Here is a 23,028-nt window from a genome sequence, read left to right as displayed (position 1 = left end):
GAAACACGACAGACAAAACCGATAACACTAATTATCTGAGGGGTCGTGGAATGATTCTGTGGCATAAAGGATAAAACATTTTGAGTAAAAAAATCTCTAATCTTTTAGAGAATTTTTTGTAATTACAGTTATTTAAATGAAACAGGACAAATCACTTGACAGGTAACTGTTGAAATTGTTGCAAACAACTCATTTTGTTGTATTTCATCTCAAATTCTGTCACTGAGAGGTAATTCCTAGTTCCAACTGTTAATAAATGCAGTACTCAAGTAAATGCACTCAGCTTCGTTCCTGCCCCGAGTGAAGGGAATGCAGTGAGGGGGAGTGAAGTAAACTCTGTGAGCAGCTGAGAGACTATGCAAGGAATCTGCACACACACGCACACACAAACGCACTCACACACATAGAACTATTTTAGTGTGGGTTTTCTGGGCTGGAAGTCAAAGGAGTGAACACGAGTTCAGCCAGACAAGAAAGTGAAACATGAACCACTCACTGTAACCTCAAAGGCTGCTGGGTGATGAGCCGCTGTGACTGTGTGAAAAGTATGTCAAACATACCAAAGGACACATTTTTAGACTTTCAAGAATCAAAGAAAAATAATGTGTCTGGTTCAGATGTGGTTAAATAAAGAGTTTTTGTGAAGGATCAGTTCAGATAAATGTGTCACTGAACCTCAAAGATTTGCAGGAGAGAAAGACGACAACATTGAAAATGAACTCAACACACAACCACATCAGTCGGAAATAAACAGGTCAAGCTTAAAGTCTCTCAGAGGAATGGACATATCATTTCAGTACTGAGGCGCACCAGAAACCAGTTTGTCCCAGTTCAGAGTTGGTATGAGGAACTTTTTAAGATCTCTCCTGTAATCTAATGTTGTGCTGATCTGCTCTGAGCTCAGCACCAAATATCTCTACATCTTAGATGGTCAGGCTTAATAAACTAAGACACCGGTCTGTCAGTGACAACCATCCAAACTTATTATACTCTTCACAGTGTAGTCTGTGCAGCGTCCTGTTCAGTGTCCACAACAGCCCAAGGAAACCACTAAGACACACAACGTTTATTTGCGTATGCAAATCTTCTACTTTTAAATCTTTCTAAACTTGCAGCTGAAACAAAAAGCAAAGCTCGACAAGTTTCATGTATGCAGAAGGTAAATAGTAGTCATGGATCAGAACTCTATTATTCCTAGACTTCAGGAGGAAGCAGGGAGGGCTTCACAGCAAAATGTTCAGCTGACATTTAAGCCTCAGAGGTTGAGTCAGTGAACGCATCGTACAGGTGGAAACTAAAGCAGTTCTTCTTCTTTTCTTTGTCTGTTTCTGTGACTTGTTCAGTTCTGGGAAGTGATCAGCGACGAGCACGGTATTGACCCTGCAGGAAACTATGTGGGTGACTCCACTCTTCAGCTGGACAGAGTCAACGTCTACTACAATGAAGCATCGTGTAAGTAACAGTAAACGTAATACACAGAGGTGTGTGAGTCATCCACTTCCTCTGAGGGACTGGTCACGGTCTGAGTTTGGCTTCTGTTTGTTTAAAATGACAAAGCCCAAGCTCTTCTCTGTTTGCGCAGCACATAAATACGTCCCCCGGTCGGTGTTGGTGGACCTGGAACCAGGGACCATGGACAGTGTTCGCTCAGGAGCCTTCGGACAACTCTTCAGGCCAGACAACTTCATCTTTGGTAACAGTCTCCTGCTTTCATTCGACAGGCCATATCAGTGCAGGAAAGATCCCACATTTGTACATAATGTCCAAGGTTTAATCATGTATAATATAGTTGCAGCTGCCCAGTCAAAGACCAACAGCAACAAAGTTACCTCAGGTGTTCACCGCATGAAGCTCAGTCCAACTTTCGCTCCTTTTAGATCTGCTTTTGGTCTCCACCAGCTGTCTTTCTAGCTGCTGGTTAGCTGCTTTAAACACAAAGACAGAAAAACTATCAAAAACTCAAAACTAGAGGCTTAATGTGGCTGAAAAATTCAGATAGAGCAGAGTTAACTGTGAAATAAGGGCTGTTACAGCTTAAAGATTTATGCTGACGTTACAGAGGACAGACAGAGCAGCAGTGAAACCTTCCGCATTAAATTGGTACAGTAAACAGACAGAAATAGCTGTGGCATTTGTTTTATAAACCAGTGTCCAAAGACAAGAAGAAGCAGGGAGGACGTAGATCTTCGCCTGCCTCTCTTTAAAATAAAATGTCTGTCCTGGCATGCACCAGCTGAGAAGTGGGTCACAGCAGTAGAGTGTCTGTTGGCATGAATGCTCCCATCTGTCGCAGTGATCGGTTTACATTTCAAGGATAGATTTTCCCTCTGATGATTGTTGGTCTGCAGGTCAGACAGGTGCAGGAAACAACTGGGCCAAAGGTCACTACACGGAGGGGGCGGAGCTTGTGGACTCTGTCCTGGATGTAGTCAGGAAGGAATGTGAGCACTGCGACTGTCTCCAGGTGAACTATTGATCATGTAGTAATGGATATTTTTGTCTTTTCATGTGGTTTGTTTTACCTCACCGAGCAATAACATATTACTATATTACCATACATTGATTAGCCACAACATTATCACCACTGACAGAAGAAGTAAACAACATTGACCATCTTGTGACAGTCCAATGTTCTGCTGGGAAACCTTTGGACCTGATATCCATGTGGATGTTACTTAGACATGTAGCACCCACCTAGACCAGACCAGGTACCCCCACCCCATAGCAATGACACTCCTTGATGGCAGCAGCCATCCCCAGCAGGATGCAGCCTGACACAGACACACACAAAAAAACACTTTAGGAACAACTCAAAAAACACGAAGAACAGCACAAGGTGTTGACCTGGCCTCCAAATTCACTAGATCCCAAAGTATCTGTGGGATATTTTTTGTCACATTTTATTGGAAAAGCATCTGCAAATGAGGAGAAGTACTTTTACTAAAACATTTGGGAGGCAGTCGTGCCAAAATGTTTAAGTAAATAAGTGGTTGCCAGTTTAGTCACCTGAAAAGTATTTTGAAATGTATAGAAAGTAAAGTGAAATCACACCATTTTAGCTGTGTCATCCCAAAAGATAAATCTTGTTTACTGTCATATAAAAGAAAGAACCAACTCCCAGCTGTAATTGTAACTCCAGGGTTTCCAGCTGACTCACTCCCTGGGAGGGGGCACCGGCTCTGGCATGGGAACCCTGCTGATCAGCAAGATCCGGGAGGAGTACCCCGACCGAATCATGAACACCTTCAGCGTCATGCCCTCACCTAAGGTATAAAGAGGAAAAAACTTTTTTTATTAAATTTTTTGTGTTTCTTCCTGCGTTCTTTTCCCCACTATCATTAGCCATTTGCAGCATGGAGTTCAGCACAGCGACATTCATTTGAATAACTCTGCATTTGGCCCTATGGGCCAACCCTCCTCACATCTATCCCCTGTCTGTTTTCCTTCATACCTGAGCATGCCTTCATATCTGACCTTTGCTTGATCCCTCAGGTGTCAGACACTGTGGTGGAGCCCTACAACGCTACCTTGTCTGTCCATCAGTTGGTTGAAAACACAGACGAGACCTACTGCATTGACAACGAGGCCCTTTACGACATCTGCTTCCGCACTCTTAAACTCACGACGCCCACCTACGGTGATCTTAACCACCTAGTGTCGGCCACCATGAGTGGTGTGACGACCTCTCTCCGTTTCCCGGGACAGCTCAACGCAGATCTTCGCAAACTGGCCGTCAACATGGTCCCTTTCCCCAGGCTTCACTTCTTCATGCCAGGGTTCGCTCCTCTGACGGCGAGGGGCAGCCAGCAGTACCGAGCTCTTACCGTTCCTGAGCTCACCCAACAGATGTTTGATGCCAGGAACATGATGGCGGCCTGTGACCCTCGTCATGGGCGCTACCTGACCGTGGCCACTGTCTTCCGCGGGCCCATGTCTATGAAGGAGGTGGATGAGCAGATGCTGAACGTGCAGAACAAGAACAGCAGCTACTTCGTGGAGTGGATCCCCAACAACGTCAAGGTGGCCGTCTGTGACATAGCTCCCCGGGGGCTCAAGATGGCCGCCACCTTTATTGGCAACAGCACGGCCATCCAGGAGCTGTTCAAGCGGATCTCGGAGCAGTTCTCCGCCATGTTCCGGCGGAAGGCTTTCCTGCACTGGTTCACTGGCGAGGGCATGGACGAGATGGAGTTCACAGAGGCGGAGAGCAACATGAACGACCTGGTGTCCGAGTACCAGCAGTACCAGGAGGCCACTGCCAACGACGATGAGAACTTTGAGGACGAGGAGGACGAAATCATCGAGTAAGGAGACACCTGGTAAAGCTTATCATGATACGGATACGCCAGAATAAAATCATGTCAAGTTTAGTTGATCTGAAACACCTGCACAATTAGTCCGTTGACAATAAAATAGTTGTTTTAAAATTTGATAATTGTATTTACATTAAATTATCAAGTTAAAATTAAACACACGCTTAAAAAGAGTAATTTTGTGATTTAGGAAGATGAAATAATTTTGTTCCAAAGCACTTCTGACAGGTTCCACAAAAGTCTCAAAGTCCATGACAACCTTTTTATCCAGGGTTATTTATTTCGTTTGAGGAGATGGATGCTATGAAAAAAGGGAATCTAATGTTAAAATGAAAAACCTAAATTTCCCACTGACTACTTTTTACAATGACTGCAATGCTTCTCTGATAGTGATCCAACAGTGTTTGCGTGTAAGACTAACCCAAACCCATATTGATCATATCAGTTGTAGGAATGCAAAAATACAAATTAGCCAACGACTGCTTAGCTCAAGTAGCTGATTACTGAATTTAAAGACGTGTACAGTCAAACAGGCTCAATGAATGCTAAATGATGATATTTTATTACATGACACTACCCTTTTAGCACTTTTGACTGTGTTTGAGTGTGTTTGTTGTTTTCAAACTGTGATTTTTGTACATGTGAACACAACTTAACTGGCTGAAGAGAGGTTGAAATAAAAGCTTCCGCCAAGGTCTCACAGTGTTGTATGTGCCATGTTTGTGCGTTTTTGTATATTATGTACAGCTGGATTTATCCTGCTGCTGTATTTTTATGTTATACTTGCAGTCAGAGATATTCTGTGCAAAAACTAATGTTTCCCAGAGGAAGTATTTTCCTTCAGTTTCAGGAGCAGGTTGATATTTGTGATTTTTAGTAAAATGTCTGAACAACTATTGGATTATATTGTCATGGAATCTAGCTCAGACATTCATGCCCCCATCAGGATGAACTTGAATTTGCTAATCTCTTGCTCCACCATCAGATCAAAACTTTTAATTTGTCCACTCCTTTGGTTTTGGAGCAAAAGTCTACAAAAACTAAACCTTTAGATTTGTGTTGAGTGCCTAAAATTCAATAACCTGGTTGGCCACATGACAAAGAATGTATAGCTGAGTTCACAACATTCAGTTTACAAATGACATGGAATGCAGTGACTGTTCTTTATACACTGTCCACATCAGGGGTGGTTTTAGCTGCAGCAGAACCAAAATAAAGAGCAGACAACATTGGGTTAATAATGTGCAATCGTTTCAGTTCAACTAACAACCTAATTATACGCTATTTAAATTACATTACTCATTTACAGTCACTTGCCTGTTTATTAGGTACACTAGTGCAAACAAATACATTATGTTAACAGAGCTGAACTAGTCTTTGTGAAGGTTCTGGCTTTTTGCTAAGATCAAGTGTACTATCTGTTCCTAGTGTTTTAATGTCCGATATTTATTTAATGTCCCCTATACCCTGCTCCATTCAATCCACGCATGGACCTGGTGCTGCAGAAGAGAATTTCCCACAAGATCCATAAAATATCTGTCAGTCAGTTAGAACTGATTGAGACGCTCTGTTGGGAACTGATTATGCTCCTGCAAAGATCTGCTGGACTGAAGTTGGAACATTCTGCAGCGACTCTCTTGACCAGGAATAGCTGTGTCCATGATTCCAGTTATACATCATGTTTGGTCAGTGCTTTGGCTGCTGAACTACAGATAGGCTTCAGATAGGCTTATGAGCAAATGCTAAACTGGGGGTCAGGGCTGACATTGTCCCATTTAGACATTTTTTTAACTTTCTTAAGTAATTTAAAGACAATTCTTGGGCAGCTGTTTCATACTGAGACAAAACTGAACAATAAAACTTGGGACAGTGTTGAAAAGTATTTATCCAAGAGAGTCAGCCAAATGCCTTCAATAACCAGAGGTTTTGTTAACACGACTCTTTTAGAACCTGAGCTTGCCTCACTATACTGATCGAATACAGACAGAGAGAGAACAAACCTTTCTATAGCCTGTTAATCTCCCTCCACCAGAGCTGTGTGTGAGAGCTGATCAGCAGTTCTGTTTGTGTTGTGGATTACATGGAGAGCAGCAGCCGTCGCTGTCAAAGACTAAACCGCTTGGCTCGAGTCTGCCGGCCAGAGCTGATGTCTGTGGATCTATTCTCCGTCAGCAGCTGCTCTTTGTTTCCGCGTTGCGAGGCATTCAGCAGAGTCGCAGAGTCATGCAGTGCTCTGTAGTCATCTACACGACACCCTGAAACGTCAGCATGGTTGCTGCTATGTTTGTTTGTCTGATATCAAATACCTTTAAAGCCGAGGTTATGGATCTTTATGTAAATACATGGCTCGACCCTTCTGGATCATTGTGACACAACCCTATCTTTATGTTTGGTGGTGCAATTTGAAATTATATAGACATCTGTGTCAAATCTCACTTTTAGATTTAATGGTACAATTGGATCCGTTGGTGCCTTGTCCATCCTCCTTGTTGTAAAAGTGACAGCCTTTTTTGGTTTTAAATGAAATCATTAAAAAGGAAATAAACAAGTGAAGGCATTTCAATATTCAAGAGAAAAAGTTCCTCTTAGATTAAGGAATGTATTCTGTCAGTGTACAAACATGTCCAGCTGCTCTGTCTCAGGAAGCCAGCTGGGACGTGAAGTCATTTTCTGCGTAATATAATGTTCTCAGGCTTCTGAACAACGTTGGACTGAAAATATAATAGTCATAAAAAAAAAAAAAACACTTAAGGAGTTGTGCTGAAAGTAAAACAAAATAAGATTATTAGTTCAGAGCTGTGCTGGGATCTCTGCAGGCTCCATTCATCACAATTATAATGTGAACTTGTGGGAGAGGACATTTTAATTATCTTAATAGAAGCAGATGTGAAAGTGTTAAGTCTGTCCTTTGGGTGGTGCTACAGAAATTGACAGAAAGGTTCATCTTCTGACTAAAACTAACCGGTTGCGAATATTTCAAGTGATATTTTCTGTTCATAAAAGGCTGTTATAATGTTTAAGTGATAATGAAAGTAAAGACAATCAAGAGCTCAACAACAAGGAGAAAAGAGATCATCCACTGGGGAGTGGAAAATGCACAACAACTCTGTGGCCTGTACTTGTTGTTAGATTTATGAACGGAAGAAAAGACTGACTGCTATATAAATTATGATGGCTTAGGCCTTAAATATTGCTAGAAAAAGCTCATCCTCGGGGAAACAGGACTGTGATCCAGGCTTAGTGTGTCTGAGTGGGAGTAAATCCCCGCAGAACTTTCAGCTTCAGTTTCATGTTGTGCATCGCGATACCGGTCATGGGTGCATGCTTGTTAAACATATTGTTTCTCTAACAGGAACTGGGATGCAGAGAGAAGGCTGGACGAGCCAATCAGAGAGCAGGAAGACAACCTCAGTCCAGTTAATTGAAGGCGGCGGCTGCATGACAAATCTGTCGTAGTCTCTCGTTTTAGTTTTTGAATGTGTCCCAAATGTGTCCCCCTCTTGTGTGTCTTTTGGAGTCTAAATCTCATCTGAACACAGTGAGGAGTTACAGCACTGCTTCAGCTCATCTTACAATCATTGTTTTCTTTTAAGTCTCTGGGTGATGTGAAAAATAATAAAGATGTGACATATAAACAATAAAGTAATTATTTGACATCTGACTTCATAACAACAACTGCAACAGTATAGTACTATATGGAGTATTGGTTCCATCAATTAAAAAGGGGTTGAGCTCATGGTGACCTCTAGTGGTCACAACTGTTAACTGCGGCAATATGAAGCACCTCATTAATCTTCAGGTCCTGTTTAAAACGGTCTCATTGTCTTCATTTCTGTTACTGTGTTCATTAATATATCATCTCTAAATGATATAAGTAACATCTTCTTAATAAAGTGCTATGTTTGCTGCTGTTGTTTCTGTAGGAAGCTAATTTTTAAACTAATAATATGACTTCAGAAGGACAATCATACACATAAATACTAGCACTTGCCAGTTAATTGGGTACATTAGTGAATGCATTCTCATACATGGCATACATGCACATACATGTGCCAGAACCTTCATGAATAGAAGATTTAATGCACAAGTGTTACACTAGCGATGCATTCACCAGCTTACCTAATGAACTGGCAATTTGTAAAGTGTAAAAGTTACCAAGTCATGTGGGGTTACTGGCCTGGTTTTCTTTCCTTTGTTCTTTCATCCACTTCATCCTCTCCTGATTTCCTGTACCTGCCATGACTGACCACAAGGAGGTGCTGCAACATAACGTCTGTGTTACCAGTGAGTTAGCCTCACTGAGCGGCATGTCTAACTTTTTACTGCCAGTGACTGAACTTCATTTCAGTGGTTCAGTGGCAGCTGTCTGAGGGTTTTCTGAAGTTGTGGGGACCAAACAGAACACAAACATCCAGATTTGGTTTTAAGGTATCACTGTTTTAAGGTGCTATTAAATGCATTATGTCAATGGAAGGTCCTCACAAAGATAAAAACACTGTGTTTGTGGTGCAACTAATCATAATGCGAATGATTGCATGTAGTCCATCCCCCCACACTTGAAGACTCCTCTAAAAAAAGAAGAAGGGAACTTGAAGTAACACGACGGGGACAATCTAAAACATTTGCTGAGACAGCAACATTTGAGAAAGTGTATTAGTCAATTAACGTGTCTGTGAGATAAGTAGCTAGCCCTAATGAGCAGCCCCCGGCTGCAGCTAACATGGAGACTCAGATGGGTGGATAATGTTAACGAGAACACTGCCCTGTGATCGACTGCCAAAGAGCTGCAGAAACGCACTCACTGCACAGCCAGGAGGTTTAATTGGTGATTACTGGGACAGAAAGCGCTCTGCTCAGAGAGTGTGAAGACTCGGAGAGGATGTGTGGACAGGCCGCAGCTGTCCAAGGAGATTGTTCTGCTGGACGCTGTTTCTACTGTGTTTCACAGTTTCAGTCTCAGGTTTCAATGTCTTACACATATTTCTTTCTTGTTTGTCTTTCTTCATTCCATCAACCGTTTGACCGTTGTCTCTCTGAGACCCACTTTAAATTACACATATATCTTTTGTAGGGTATGGTGTGTTTACTGTGATTATATACGTGTGTTTCGTTGTGTAGTTGGACAGGTTAAGAAGGAATATTTAAGATTGCATCTACCAATCTCTTCAAACCCAACAAGTCTCAAACTGCATCATTTAGTCACTAGAAAAAGGTAACACTACCAAATGTTTGGTAGACAAGAGGAGAAAAGGTTTCTATACAGTTATTTATAATATTGACATAGCCAACTGCCTTTGGATACCCTACACTATATTAGCTACTTAATAGCTTTCTAATTGTTGGCCTCACCACTAGACAACTGTTGGCTTCTATTTGCCAACAGTTGTCTAGTGGCAGTGTTCTCACAGCCTACACCGTAGCTCTTGAACATGAAACATTTCCATGTGGGAGCTGCACAGTGGTGTGGTGGTTAGCACTAGCACAGGCAAGAAAGTTCTGGCTTTGAATCCATCGGCCAACTGGGGCCTTTCTTGGAGTCTGCATGTTCTCCCTGTGTCTGTTCTCTCCAGGTACTCCAGCTTCCTCCCACTGTCCAAAGACATCCTGGTTAGGTTAATTGGTGATTCTAAATTGGCCGTAGGTGTGAGAGTCGTTGTCTGTCTCTCTGTGTTAGCCCTGTGATAGACTGGAGACCTGTCCAGGGTGTCTTCTTGTCTAAATGAATGAATGAAAGAATGAACTTCCCATGTGATAACCACAAATTCAGGAATTCCATTTGAAGCCAGGATTAAACTTATCATCGCCCCTCATGTTGGTTGTGAAGACACAGACTCCTACAAATACTCAAGATGCCACAGCTCTAAAGGCTTCACTGAAAATGGTTACATACGCGTTTATCTTGTTCCTTCAGCTGAGACATCAGTGGGTTAAAGAGTTTATTTTTGCTCAAATAAACATTGTACTGTTCACATGTGAGCCTCAGTTCAGTGTCTAAATCTGCAGACATGATTTATTATTAGGATATTAAAATATTTATATGCAATATACAAATATATGAAAATATGGGGTACAATATAAAATGATATAAAAATATAAAAATATTAGTGAAATATGATATACAACTGTAAATATACAATAGATACATTATGTAATATTGCATGTATATGTAAATAAATAGGTCAGATATTAAGAGTTATATACAAATATACACATAGAGGTAAGAATATGAAGAATATGTATAAAACTACATAAAATAAATTCAGTTTAGAACATATAATAGTAACAGCCAGGAAGTTACATCATATAAGTATTTAGTAAGATTTAAGAACAGTAAAAGAATTTATTACTTTCTTCAGGTGATAAGCAGTAGGAGCAGAGATCTCCACTTTTAAAAATGAAACTGTTGTTCATATTTTGTGAAGACAGAAAAAAAAAACTACACATGAAAATTTACCAGCAATTTTCTTCACTTTACTTTTTTATGAACTGGACTCCTTGTCCATTACTGCCCTCTAGTGGCCACAAATCACTAACTATAGCTTTAATTTCATTTATTATATCACTCACGAATCTCCAACGTTTTTTGACCCCTGAAGGCACTGAGCTGCCTTTTCCTTATGTTTTCAGAACTTTATTGGCATTTTTACAAATAGGCAATTACCAACATGCCACAGCCTCTGAGCTGTTTTTACTGAAGTGCTTGCTATGTCCCACAGGAGAGGGGGCAGGAGGGGATGAAGAAAAGGAAAGGGAGATAAATGGGGGAGCGCTTTTAATTTGGCAAGGCTCAGTGAAACTGCATGTGGGGAACTTTAGTAGAGACTCGCTGCCGTGGTAACAGGGGAAGAGGAGGGAGGATGGGGGAGGTAAAAGGAAGGAGGGAGGGAGAGAGAGAGAGAGATAAAGTGAGAGGGGTACAGTAGCATGGCGATATAAGAGAGGGGTGAGGAGAGGGTAAAGGGGAGGAGAGAAAGGGGGGAGTCTCTCCAGTTGGGGGGGAGGAGCTGTGGTCCCTGAGAACACACAAACACACACACACACAGTCCTTTGGTGCAGACTCACCCGAACCTTAAACCAAATCTGGCTTTTTCTTGATTTTGTCCCCAGAAGGGAGGAATGTCCCCCACGTAAATAGATTTATGTTCCCACAACATGACTAATACAGGTACACACAAACACACACACACACGCGCACCCCCCCCCCCCCCCACACACACACACACACACACACACACCCGCACACCCACACACACATACAATTGCTAGTAAAGGAAAGAGAAAGGAAGCAGACCCAATAGAGAAAGGAAGGGGAATAGGGCTGAACGAACAAGCCTGAGCGTGACACATACTACACACACATACATGCACCTCACACACTCACCCACTTCACACACACACTCTCTGGTTCAGCGTGGAACGTCAGACCAGGAGAGAGCGAGGCAGCAGCAGCAGCATGAAGAGAAACCAGAGCCGCTGAAGCACCAGACGAATGCTGGAGCCGCCAGGGCTGCCTGACAGTCCTGAATCAGGGCTTAGAGGACAACAAGGTCGACGGCTGCTGTCCTCAGAGCTGACAGCTGGATCGTCTCCCTCTGGAAAAGTCTCCCAGTTTCTCCCCTAGAGCATCTTCATGGACTGAGCTGCTCCTTCAGTGCCTGTCACAGTCAGACCTGCGGGTTTTTGCTCAAACAGGACGTACAGACTTCAGGATTACAGCTGGAGGATTCTCCTGAATGATTTCAGCAGCTGTGAGAGTTAAAAGTTTGACTTAAGCCCGGAGTTTTGTTCATCACCTCAGGGGACAGCTACAGGGCCCTACAGGCAGCAGGATGAGAAAGTTTAAGACTACTTTTTCACAACGCAGGAAGAGACATGTCATGTTGTAAACCTGCAGACAGCTCAGTTCCTTTTGTGGCTGTTGTTCAATTGTTAAATCCTTTCTTGATTCAACAACTGAACCCAGGAGACTGAAGCTGGATTACAGCCCGATCATTGACTTCTTTAAGTTTAGTGACCTGCAGACACACTTTCGGGTTATTTCAGTGTCACTGCAGAGCACAGAGGAGTGTCTGATCAGTGCTTTATTAAAAAACAACATCATCATCATGTTTTCTTCACAAAGGGAGACGGGATGTTAAATATCTGGACTGATGACCTGAGGACCTGCTGACAGTCCTAATTATTCTGGGACCTCTTTGACGACCTCAAAGAGAAGGAAGCAGAACAATCTCTGGAGTTATCTCAGGTGCATTTATTCAATTTTGTGACAATATTTCGCAGACCAAGCAGAATACAGAAGGCGCCACAACTAGTGACTATGTTTACGACCTACCAAAAGTTCTTGATCGGCCACGGTCTTCAGTTTAACTTACTGAACGAACAATGAGCCGTCCTCTGCTCCTCACATAAATTTCTGACAAGTAGGATCAGTGGTTGAATCCTTTGGCTGGTGAGGAGTTAAATTTACTCCTTTGATATTTCATCCTTCACGACATCGAGGAGTTAACTGTGAGAGCTCTGCGGTTGCTCTCTGAGCCCCGTTTTACATTTCAGGGATGCATCGTGGCTCTAACGGCTTCCGCTGCAACTCGAGGAATTTCAGGACCGGAGATCAGTGAGAAAGAAAAAGGTAATGTCGGGGAGGTGACTGCAGATTGGGCTTTGATAGTGTTTGCACTCAGAAGAGCAGCATAGACCAGCTTCAGGAGCCACTGAATGGAACTCCTCCAAAGAGGAGATCTGCAGGGATGTCTAGGGATTTTGTTACAGTTGAATAATCACTTGCAGCTAGAGCATGATTTCTGAGGCTTCTTGCTTTCGTTGTTGTCAATTGTTTTCATCTTAGATTTGTTGGTTGCAGTTATATATTTGCACACGTGTAGACATGCAACAGCAAAAAAATTTAAAGGAAGTGTAATTGGTGAAGAGGGAGGGGAACAGTTTGGTACCGAACTTCTCAGTAAACTTGATCTTTGTATTTAATTTGTTTCCCACCAAAAGACGGCTTATTCATCTGTTTAATGGTTCTGTTCACACAGTGGCAACACTTTGTTAAGGCTGGGGAAACGCCAGAAAGACTCTGGAGTCTGACCCCGGTGGTTTATATGAGCCACATTAGCAGGAGATCAGATGAACAGCAGCTCATGTCTGCTTTTATCTCCTGGGGGCAGTTTGAGAACAGTTGCAGCAGCTGTTGTCTCTCCACCATGACATTCCATCAACGAGAATCAAATGCGGATATTTTAAGAAGCAGGTGATTATTGACTTTCTCCTGGTGTTCTTTTGTTTAGGATGTGCAGCTTTACAGCTCCTCATGTGGACCTCTGAGGAGTCTACGTGCTGCAGATGATAACGGTAAGGTCACCTATAGTATCTAAGTGTTTAAGGGTTTTGAGCTATAATAAGACCTGAAGAGGAGATTCTGGACATCTTAACTAAAGTCATCAAAGCTCTTCTGGCCTGATAATGATTTCTCCAGGACTTTGTGTGTGGATGAATTTGTTTTCCTCATTTAGAACAAGAAACAGATGAAACAAGACAAGTGACTGAAAAGCGTTCTTTTAAAGTCTGCAAGCTCTTAGACTTGAGAAAGCCTCGACTGACCCTGCACAAAGAACAGCTAATTAGTTTTTTCTACAAAAAAAAAAAAAACATCAGAGGAGGAAACCACACAACTTTCTGAGCCTCTCTCTGCCCCTGAACCCCTCATAAACTTTGGGAACAAGAAGATTTTATTAGTTGAGGTTTCTTTGAAAGTGAAAGTTTTCCTCACAGCTCTGAAGGAAAACTGGATTCAAAGTTTTAAAGTTCGAATTCGTATTAAGAGTTTGGAAAGAGAGTTTGGGCACTTCATAAAAGCAAAACTTTGATCCCTAAAGTGTGTCTGAATGCTGTTCTTCTCTGGGGTGACTGACGAGTAAAGATCTGAAACGCTGACTCTCTTCTACTCTGCTCACAGATCTTTGTCCCGTAGAAGAAACTCCTAAAGTATCTTTTATTTTCTGTTTTTCTGACACTTTTTTTTTTCTGCAACAAAAAGCTCCTCTCCAACTTTTAGCACTTTTTTTCCAGCAGCTCTGAGCTCTGTTCCTAAAGGATAATTACATTTTTGGACGTTTCCTTCTTTCTGCTTCCATCATGGAGACTTTCTCCTGTTGGATGTTTAGAAGTTTGTTCTCTGTAAATGGTGTATTTCTGGAGCAGACACCACAAGGAGGTGGTGTGAGAACAACACTGGGACTGAGATGAAGATCTGTGTCTTTAAGGGCCCGTTCAGACCTTGCATTAAGATTCGGACTGGGCAATTTGATCACGTAAAAGACCGGGGTGAACACCCCCAGGACACATTTGAGAGATCTGATCTCTGACCACATTTGGAGGTGGTCTGGGTCGCATGTGTCCGCATTCCTTTGTCCTGGCTCTCATTAAAGACTGCCTATACCCAACAGAGGTGCTCCTACATCAGCAGAGTTTTGCCTTATTCATTCAGAAAACTGAGATCGGATCTGGAGACAAATTTGGAGACACATGTTAATTCCAGGTCTGAACACACGTACCTAAAGCTGGTCACTTGTGATCGGATAGCCCAAATGGTATTATAATGCGATGTGTGCATGCTGTGTAGAGTATATTTTAATGGAGATGCAGACATTTTTAGAAAAAGTTGGATGAGCATTTGATTGTGTGTCTTTTTGTGTCTGTGTGTGTCCAGATGCCACACTGCTCTGCAGGCGGGCCCACACTCCCATATCACACAGAGGGAAGACGACTCGGCTGCTTCTGACTTCTTCCCTGTCGCCGAATGTTTGTCTGCGAAAGAAAACAAATCAGCCGGTCGAATATGAAACAACAAAATCTCAGCATTAGCAAACTAAATTTCCGAATATTTCTGGTGGAAACACTGCGGAGCCAAGCTGGAGGTCGGACCAGTAGACTCTCAGCGTCTGGAATGTGTTGCTGTGATTCGGTGAAGTCCTTGGTACAGACCGCTCTCTCACTCTTCTTCTGGTGTTTTTGCTTTTCAGCAGAGTTTTATTACAAACTCTTTGGACTATTTCGTTTTCTTAAGACAAAGTTGTCAATCACTTTTTATTGACTGGAAGGAAACGGATTTCATGATATGGATATTTTCCATGGCATTTTTGGCTCTTGGATTAGAGGCATGATTCCACATTCCCTCCTTAACTGACTTCAGAGCATCGTGGAATATATGACAACCTGGCTCTCATTGGATTTGTATTTGATTCAAGAGAGAGAGATTATTTTCCTTACAGAGGATTATTTCATATCTGAAATTTAAAACTTTTCTTGAGGCTGTAAGGTTTTGGTTTTTTGCTACAACAAATGTTTCAGACCTTGGAGCTCAACTCGTCCGTTTTTAGTTGGAGCTGATTATTCAGCAGCTGTTCAGAAGACTCTTTCCAACAGAGGAGCGTTTTGTGGACAGTGACCAGGGCCACCACCATGCTCCCTGGAGGACTGGTGTCGAGCGGAGGGTGCCGCGGCGGTGGGCTGGGCCTGCTCCGGTGGCTGGGCCTCAGGCTGTGGTCCCGTCGGGGGACCCTGGTCTTCGCTCTGCTCTGGTTCGGGTCCTGGTTGTTCCTGAACGGCCTGGTTCTGGTCCACAGGAGCATTCTGTCAGACTACTGCACTGACGACAAGAGCAAAAGGATCCTGCAGAGACTGGTGAGTCCAAACTTTAATTATTTCCCGGACTAGTAGGCTCAGGGTATAACGAGCACAATACAGCTTCAAAGTGGGGCTGAGTGTCGCTTCTCATTTCCTGAATTGATTCGATTCCGATTTTTGTCCAGCTCATCTCTGTAGTCATACTTTTTAAATCCAATCAGCTTTCAGGTCTGGCAGTGCTCTCAGAGTTGGAGCTTCTGTTGTGTTTAGGATCTTCCTCACATGTGGACTAATCTGATTGTCTCGGTCTCTCAAGACTTGTAGGGCAAAGCCAGTCACCTGAGACCACAGCAAGATGTCTAAACAGTGTGTGCGGGAAGGGAAAAAAAATCAATACGTTAATTCTATGAATCAATATCGATTCTTTCAAATGAATCATTCATTCATTCATTCATCTTCTGTAACTGTTTGTCCTGTGAAGGGTCACAGGGGGTGCTGGAGCCTATCCTAGCTGTCATAGGGCGAGATGCGGGGTACACCCTGGACAGGTCGCCAGTCTATCGCAGAGCTAACACAGAGAGACAGACCAAATGAATCAGAAAATCTATTTTTTTAAAGACGTACTTCAAAGCGTAGAGTTATTGATTTATAGTGACTGAGTCTTGATGCCGTACAATTGGGATTTGCAACAGCCTTTGTGCTCGTGCAACAGATGGATTTTATTTTGTTCACTGAGACGTTTTTATATGTCTGACTGCATTACTTCTAAGAACAATTTTGATTCTAATTCTGACTGTTTGGGCGATTAATCAGGCTGTAACATCTTTGTGTTGCAGTGAAGGGAAAAGGGAAATATTTGCATTGTGGTTTTGGTATTATTTATTGAACTTAAACTACATTTTGTGCCAACATCTACTCTTAATTCCCTGATATTACATCCCTCAATGGAGAACAATACGATTCTGTCTGCAGCTTTTGGCAGCAAGTTTCCAGTGCGTTACTGGAGGAATGAACTTCAGGCAGCGTCTGTCTGGAAAGAAGGAAAGTTGGAAAACTGTTGTAAGGAATGTGAAATAATTGCAGTTAACTGGCCAAAAGCATGCGCTGTGTTTTAGTGCCTTTACAGCTCAACAGTCTGCGTTTCACTCTGCTTAAAGATTTTCCTCCGTCTCAACATTTATGTTGTGGAGGACAAACTGCGGCTCTCATCAGTCCGGCAGTTTCAGTAAACAGGCAGCTGGGTGCAGAGAAACTGCTGGAGGTCAACAGCGCTTAATGATCTGCTGTCTTTCTCTTTGTTCTCTTTGTCCTTTGTATTCCTTCTCCACTTGTTCTTTCTTCTATTTCTTCTAATCCGTCATCCCTGTGTTTGGATAAGCTCACTTCCTTATTCCCTTCGTTCCTGTTGATCTCTCTCTCCCTGAGATGATCCCTCTTCTCTTTTCTTGTGCATCTCGACCAATTTTTTATCCTTTTCTCCTCTTATCTCCCCTCAGTTCCTCTCTGCCAACACTGACTCTCTTGGTTTGTCAATGACTTTTCCCGAATATCTTTCTTCCTGAGTATTTTCTTTGTTTAGTTTCGTCCTCATTCATCTCTGCTGTGATTTTCTTTTCTTTCCCTCTCAGTTTTTCAGGATCACCAGTGGTCAAACTCACCACTATGTGTACAACTGTGGGAATTCTGACTTTTGTTATATAGCCACAAAACAACTTTGAAGCAAGAGGCTGTTGTTCTCTGTGATTTCTTTATCTATGAACACCATCGTCCCCAAAACTTCACCAATCATACTTGGTGTCCAGACTCTGACCTCACCGTGATCAATCATTCTGATCAACTGTTTCTATGGAGACTAAATAAAATGATCTGATCAGAAACATGTGTTAGAATAGAATAGAAATAGAAAGCCTTTATTGTCATTATACACGGTACAATGAGATTTAAAGAGCATCTCCTTAAAAGTGCACACAGCAAAAACATACAATAAAAACATATAAATACGCAGTAAAAGACACAAACAGACATTGACATGAGTGTCAAATCTACTTGAAACAGAACAGAAGAAGAAGTTTCCAACATTGCTGTCCACATGGATTCCAGCTTGGTTCATCTTTTCAAACACTTGTTTCAACAACTGGTTGTTTTTCTACCTCCATGTTTCTGTCCCTCTGAAACTCCTCACCTGATGTTTACCCCATGTGGAGCAAACATGCTCGGAAAGAATGGATTTATTCCAACCAGAAAGAAACCAGCAGATCAAGAGTTTACATGGTTATTAGAATAGATTTTCCAACTGAACAGATTATAAAAGTTTTGCGCCACCCCTCAGCTTCGAGTCAGTTATAATTGAGGTGGTGACTGTTTGACAGCTTTAACCTTTTATAATGAGTTCAATAGTGCAATAATCTATGTGAAGAGAGATGTTTGTTAAACTAAAGCTTCGAGCATCAATAACATGACTCAAGGCAGACGAATTGTAAGTGAGCAGTCCACATTATGCTGTAATTACCTTTCCCGCAATTACTGCTGTGTTTCTTCACCCCGGGTACCCTTTCTTCTCTTTCGGATAGTTTGTTCAGGAGGTTAAAAACAATGTTGTAGGAAACACTGTTATTGTTGGAGAAATCATTTAATCAAACTCCCACAAAGAGTACGAGAGAAATAGGTTTTCCATCACATGGGCTATGAAGTCACTCTCCCTGATATCAAGACTCTCAGAGATCCGAGTTGGAAGATGACAAAATCTCAAATAAACACAGACCTCTAAGGTCAATAAAAGTGCATGTTTGCTGAACATCCATCTCAATGTTTGAAATGTACTTCTCTCTCAGCTCTCGGAGCTCCAGTAACATGCTGACTGAGTGCAACAAAAGATTTTCTGTTTCCAGAAGCTAATTTGGCTCGGCAAGCAGCTCTAATGCAGGACAGATGCAGTATGGCTGCATCAAGGACCAAAAAAAAAAAAAAAAAAAAACACTGCAACATCCAGGTTTGATGAATTTGTTTTAAATGCAGAGATTTAATGAGAAAAGCCCGTGTTCACTGATCCAGCTGTCGCTGCTGCTGCAGGTTCAAGCTCAGGTTTCTCAGTGGTTGTGGTTCAGGCTTGTCTTGAACTGCTTCAGGTGTTGGAGTAACCTGAACAAACGTCTGTCAATCCCTTGCTTCTTATCTCCTTCCTGTAAACTCATCCCTCCATTCTTAGACCTTTCAGCCTGCTTTTGAAGCAGCGGATTAGACGGTAATTTGTGTTGAAACCGTTTTCAGCAGCGCACTTGAATCTCTGTGGTCTGTAAAGTCCACAAATTTCACTTTGTGTTTATATAACAGTAATAAATCATGTGGGCATACGAGCCAATGCAAAGAAAATCATCCAAACTAAACATTAAAAGTAGTGAATAAGAGAGGTTAAAGAGCTGGCCCCACCTAAGGGTTTAAAACTATTTATTAATTTGCTTTCTGTGGTCATAGTGAGTTCTGTGTTCCTATCCGAAACAACATACTGAATGTTCAGCTTCCTGCAGTTCACTAAAGATAGATTGGGTCTAGTTGTGTCTAAGTCAACACAATCATCTCAATATGTTGTTCAATAAGTTTCAGGTTGGATTTCTCCAGAACTGCAACTGTGGCGTTGGGCTGGTGTTGGGCAGCTTTCCCAGCGTTTTCTCTCCAGGAAGCAACGCTTTCATGGAAGCCAGGGGATTCAATTTACTGAGGAGTCTTTTCTTTTCAACAAGTCCTCCTGATGAAATGACAGAATACATCTAATGGTTCGATATTTCAAAATGACTCAAGCATGTTCATATCGGACACTGCTACCTTATCTGTCACAGCATCTCAGTTACATACAGAGGAATATTGTGGGTTGGCTTTAACTTGGGTAACGTAAGAAACATTTGCTGTGTCGACACTATTTCCTGCTTTTCTTTCTGCTGCAGATGTGAGTTACACTTTTAGAGAAATGTCTCTGATCAGTCTTCAACTGACATGAGCTTCTGTGCCACCTGAAATGACGGGACCAATGTCTGAGCTGCTGCTTATTGACTGGATCTGATTTTAATCCAGGCAGTAGTCTAAACTGGCCTAAACTTTATAAAAATCATTGACTTACATTTTATATTTCCCCATTAATCTTATTAAACTATTCCCAATAGCCTACTCTTTTTATTTTATGGCTTCCCTGCCTCTCCGCTGCGGTATTTCTGTTTAACTGTGCATTCCATCATGTGTTGCTTGAGTCAAAGAAATCTGCCTGGGCCTTCACAATTAAAACTGCAGGCAAGCTAGCGGTTCAAGCTCATCTGTTGCGAGCTGCACAAGCAAATCGTCCCTGTTAACGCTTTAATAGCTATTTTTTGAACTCACAATGGTGATGGAGGAGATGCTATTGATTTGGTTGGAGAAACCAACCAACCATGGCTTCTTAGAAAGACATTTTCATGGTGGACTTTGAAGGTAAAGCTGGATATTGTGAGGAGAGGCCGCCCAATCCTGCTAGCTAGCCTGACCCGGCTAGGGAAACTTTGAGGACAGTGACTTTGAGCACTACCCTTGGTTGACAGACTCTGAGGAGAACTTTAAATTGTTTCTTAAGTTCTGGTGAGTAAAATAAATCTTTTATGTGTCCACTGTGTGTTGGACTGATGTCATGGGACAAAGACAAAAATACACTCTTGGGAAACTCTGGCTGCTGCTTGTTTATCTCTCAGACATGGTTTCAGTACAAAGAGCTTGCACTCACTAGACAATTCGTTAGGCACACCTATGAAAACTATTACTACGTTACATCTATTATCCAATAATCCTGTCTTCATGAAGGTTCTGGTATTTAGCATTAGTTTCAAATAACTGAGAGAGCTGCTGATTCAACTGTGCTTTCAGTTTGGAGGCTGTGGTTTGTAGTATTATTGAATAGACACATGTTCCTATTGTTTTGACATTATAGTCAGATGTCTGGGCTAAATAACAGAAACACTTAAGTGTTTAATTCAATCTAGTTTAACAGCACCACAAACTCCATCCTCCAAAATGATCATCCAGTTGAATTACCACCTTTCTGATGCTGTTTCAGCATCAACAGAACATTAGAACAGTCATGAAGGGGGATTTAGATTTGAATGCATTCACTAGTGTGCCTAATGATACTGTATATGTATGCCCTGTACACATTAAACTCTTACTACCCAAATCAAGCTCTGCTTTCTGGTTTGGAGATAAATGATGAGATGTTGACTGACTTCTCACCCTCTGTCAGTTTTCTGTCCATACTTTTAAATAAATTAGACATCTCGCAGAATAAAGCAGAATAAACAATGTTTTCTTCATTATGAAACACACATCAAAGAGGAGCCGTCCTCCGTCTGCTGCTTACAGTATCACAGCTTCAAACACAGTCAGAATGTAAATTTCTCCATCATGTCCGTGTGGATCACAGACATGTCAGCCTTCTGAGAGAATGATATCGATACAATAGACATCTGAGAGCATAAAGTATATTCTTGTTGTTATTTAAACTCGAATGAATCCCTCTGGTTTAATAACTGTGGCAAGTAAAGGTAATAAAACACTTTGATTGTAAAGAAATAAATATAAATGAAAGTACCAATGATTTGTTTTCAGATGTTCAGAAGGATCCCTTTCCAGTAGCTAAATTTATTAGTTTGAAAACAAGTCAGCTAGGCTAACTGGCTAGTCAAGCAAACCTTGAATCCTCAACATTTCAGGGCAGCAATACACCAAGCCGATATCTTTGACTAGTGTTAATGCTGGAACAAATATCTGGAGGTTGTGTTGAGGTTACTGCAGGCGGTTTAGGCTTCTGTGTCAGTTTGAAGCCGTAGCTACAACGTCAGCCCAGACCCTACGCAGACCCTACACAGACCCTAATGCCATAGCCTGACGTGCATCTCCCCAGAAATGTAACTACACGTTGCGGTGACGCAGGCCATTTGGTAGTAGCACGTTTCCGCTTTCTGGCTGCTTCTCCATCTCCGCAATTTATTTTAATTAATTGTTTTGGATCAATAAAGGTGGGACACATCAAGGAAAGGTTAACTGAGGAGGTTGGGACATGACTCATCTTCAGCAAAATTTTGGCAAAAGTTTCAGTTGCTATTGTTGAAAGTGGAGCAGGACGTAGACACAAAAATTAACCCGACTGGCAAAAAAGACGCAGCGCCGACTAGTGTTTGGGTGCCGTTTTTACAGAGCGAGCCAGACTGACGAGACCACAAGTATAAATGGTTTTCACCGGTGTAGGCTACTGACCCTTAACCCACCTATCCCTCTCCCTCTCTGTTCGTCTCAGTTCTCACGAGTGTTAGTTGGCACACAACTCCACTTCGCACTTTTAGTTTCTTACCATCATCTGGAATGTCAGTTGGTCCTTGAAACACCAGGCAGCAACCCGTTCAACCTTTTCTTAGTGATTTCTGATACTCTGCTAATACTCTGATACTCGATCTCTCGCTCGGTCTTCATCATCATTAGCTCCTACATCAGTCAATTTTATCAAACGCCTCCATCCTCATCAGTATTGTACCATCCATTCAAAGTGATTTGCTTGCGTTTATGTTGCCAATAGCTTGCAAGCTTTCTTTAAATAAATAAACAGAACAACCTTACTATAAGAGCATATTATCACATCCTTGTCCACCACCCATTGTTCATCAAGTCTCTGTCCTCACCACCCTTATCTCAGTCGTACCATCCCAATTCAAGCAACTCCATTGTGACTCTTCTCTTTTATTCGTAGTCATCTTGACTCAAAATTAATATATAATATGTAATAACTTTCTTTCAGAACCGTCTGCCACATCCCCATCATCCCGCTACCATCCATCCTCATTTCTCTCATACATCCCAAATCCGCATTATGTTAGCTATCTAATTCATTAACAGTTACTTTCAGACCAGTAAGTTTATCAGGGATAAGCAAGTTAAACTACCAGAGTATTCTGCTGACATGACTACTTATCACATTGGTCTATTTTTTTATTAATTATCAGTTAAATAAAGTTGACTTTAGATTTTTAAATTCTCTAATTTAGGTAAACGGTAGGAAAACTAATTAGATAACATTGTGTAA

General features: G+C 41.8%; 2 protein-coding genes across 3 annotated transcripts in view; both read left to right on the top strand.

The window, feature by feature from the left end:
- The first annotated feature begins 1,287 nt into the window (after window positions 1–1,287).
- Window positions 1,288–5,018, top strand: tubb6 (tubulin, beta 6 class V). 2 transcript variants are annotated; one of them, XM_084566088.1, is made up of 5 exons: window positions 1,288–1,452; window positions 1,583–1,693; window positions 2,349–2,464; window positions 3,140–3,268; window positions 3,493–5,018. In XM_084566088.1, the coding sequence occupies exons 2-5, from the start codon at window positions 1,633–1,635 to the stop codon at window positions 4,306–4,308; spliced, it is 1,122 nt and encodes a 373-aa protein (XP_084422214.1). In that variant the 5' UTR covers window positions 1,288–1,452; window positions 1,583–1,632; the 3' UTR covers window positions 4,309–5,018. The 2 variants fall into 2 exon arrangements, with proteins under 2 accessions (XP_084422214.1, XP_084422213.1); XM_084566087.1 differs by having other exon boundaries at window positions 1,288–1,693.
- A 6,652-nt stretch (window positions 5,019–11,670) lies between these two features.
- The window catches only part of dipk1c (divergent protein kinase domain 1C), a 44,885-nt gene continuing 33,527 nt past the window's right edge, over window positions 11,671–23,028 (top strand). Inside the window, exons 1-3 of the mRNA XM_084566503.1 lie at window positions 11,671–12,942; window positions 13,604–13,667; window positions 15,025–15,998. Coding sequence (XP_084422629.1) covers window positions 15,777–15,998 — 222 coding nt within the window. The 5' untranslated portion in view covers window positions 11,671–12,942; window positions 13,604–13,667; window positions 15,025–15,776. The remainder of the gene's footprint in view (window positions 12,943–13,603; window positions 13,668–15,024; window positions 15,999–23,028) is intronic.

This window comes from Chelon labrosus, assembly GCF_963514085.1.
Source record: "Chelon labrosus genome assembly, chromosome: 18".
In the NCBI taxonomy this organism is placed as follows: domain Eukaryota; kingdom Metazoa; phylum Chordata; class Actinopteri; order Mugiliformes; family Mugilidae; genus Chelon; species Chelon labrosus.
Note: the sequence above shows the minus strand (reverse complement) of the source record. Positions and strands in the feature narration are given on the sequence as shown.

Excerpts from the sequence above, each read along its gene's own strand:
- tubb6 (XM_084566087.1), top strand. The coding sequence starts at position 1,393 with ATGTGGGTGACTCCACTCTTCAGCTGGACAGAGTCAACGTCTACTACA. Across the intron at positions 1,694-2,348 it reads GCCAGACAACTTCATCTTTG|GTCAGACAGGTGCAGGAAAC; the intron begins GTAACAGTCTCC and ends GTTGGTCTGCAG. Across the intron at positions 2,465-3,139 it reads AGCACTGCGACTGTCTCCAG|GGTTTCCAGCTGACTCACTC; the intron begins GTGAACTATTGA and ends TTGTAACTCCAG.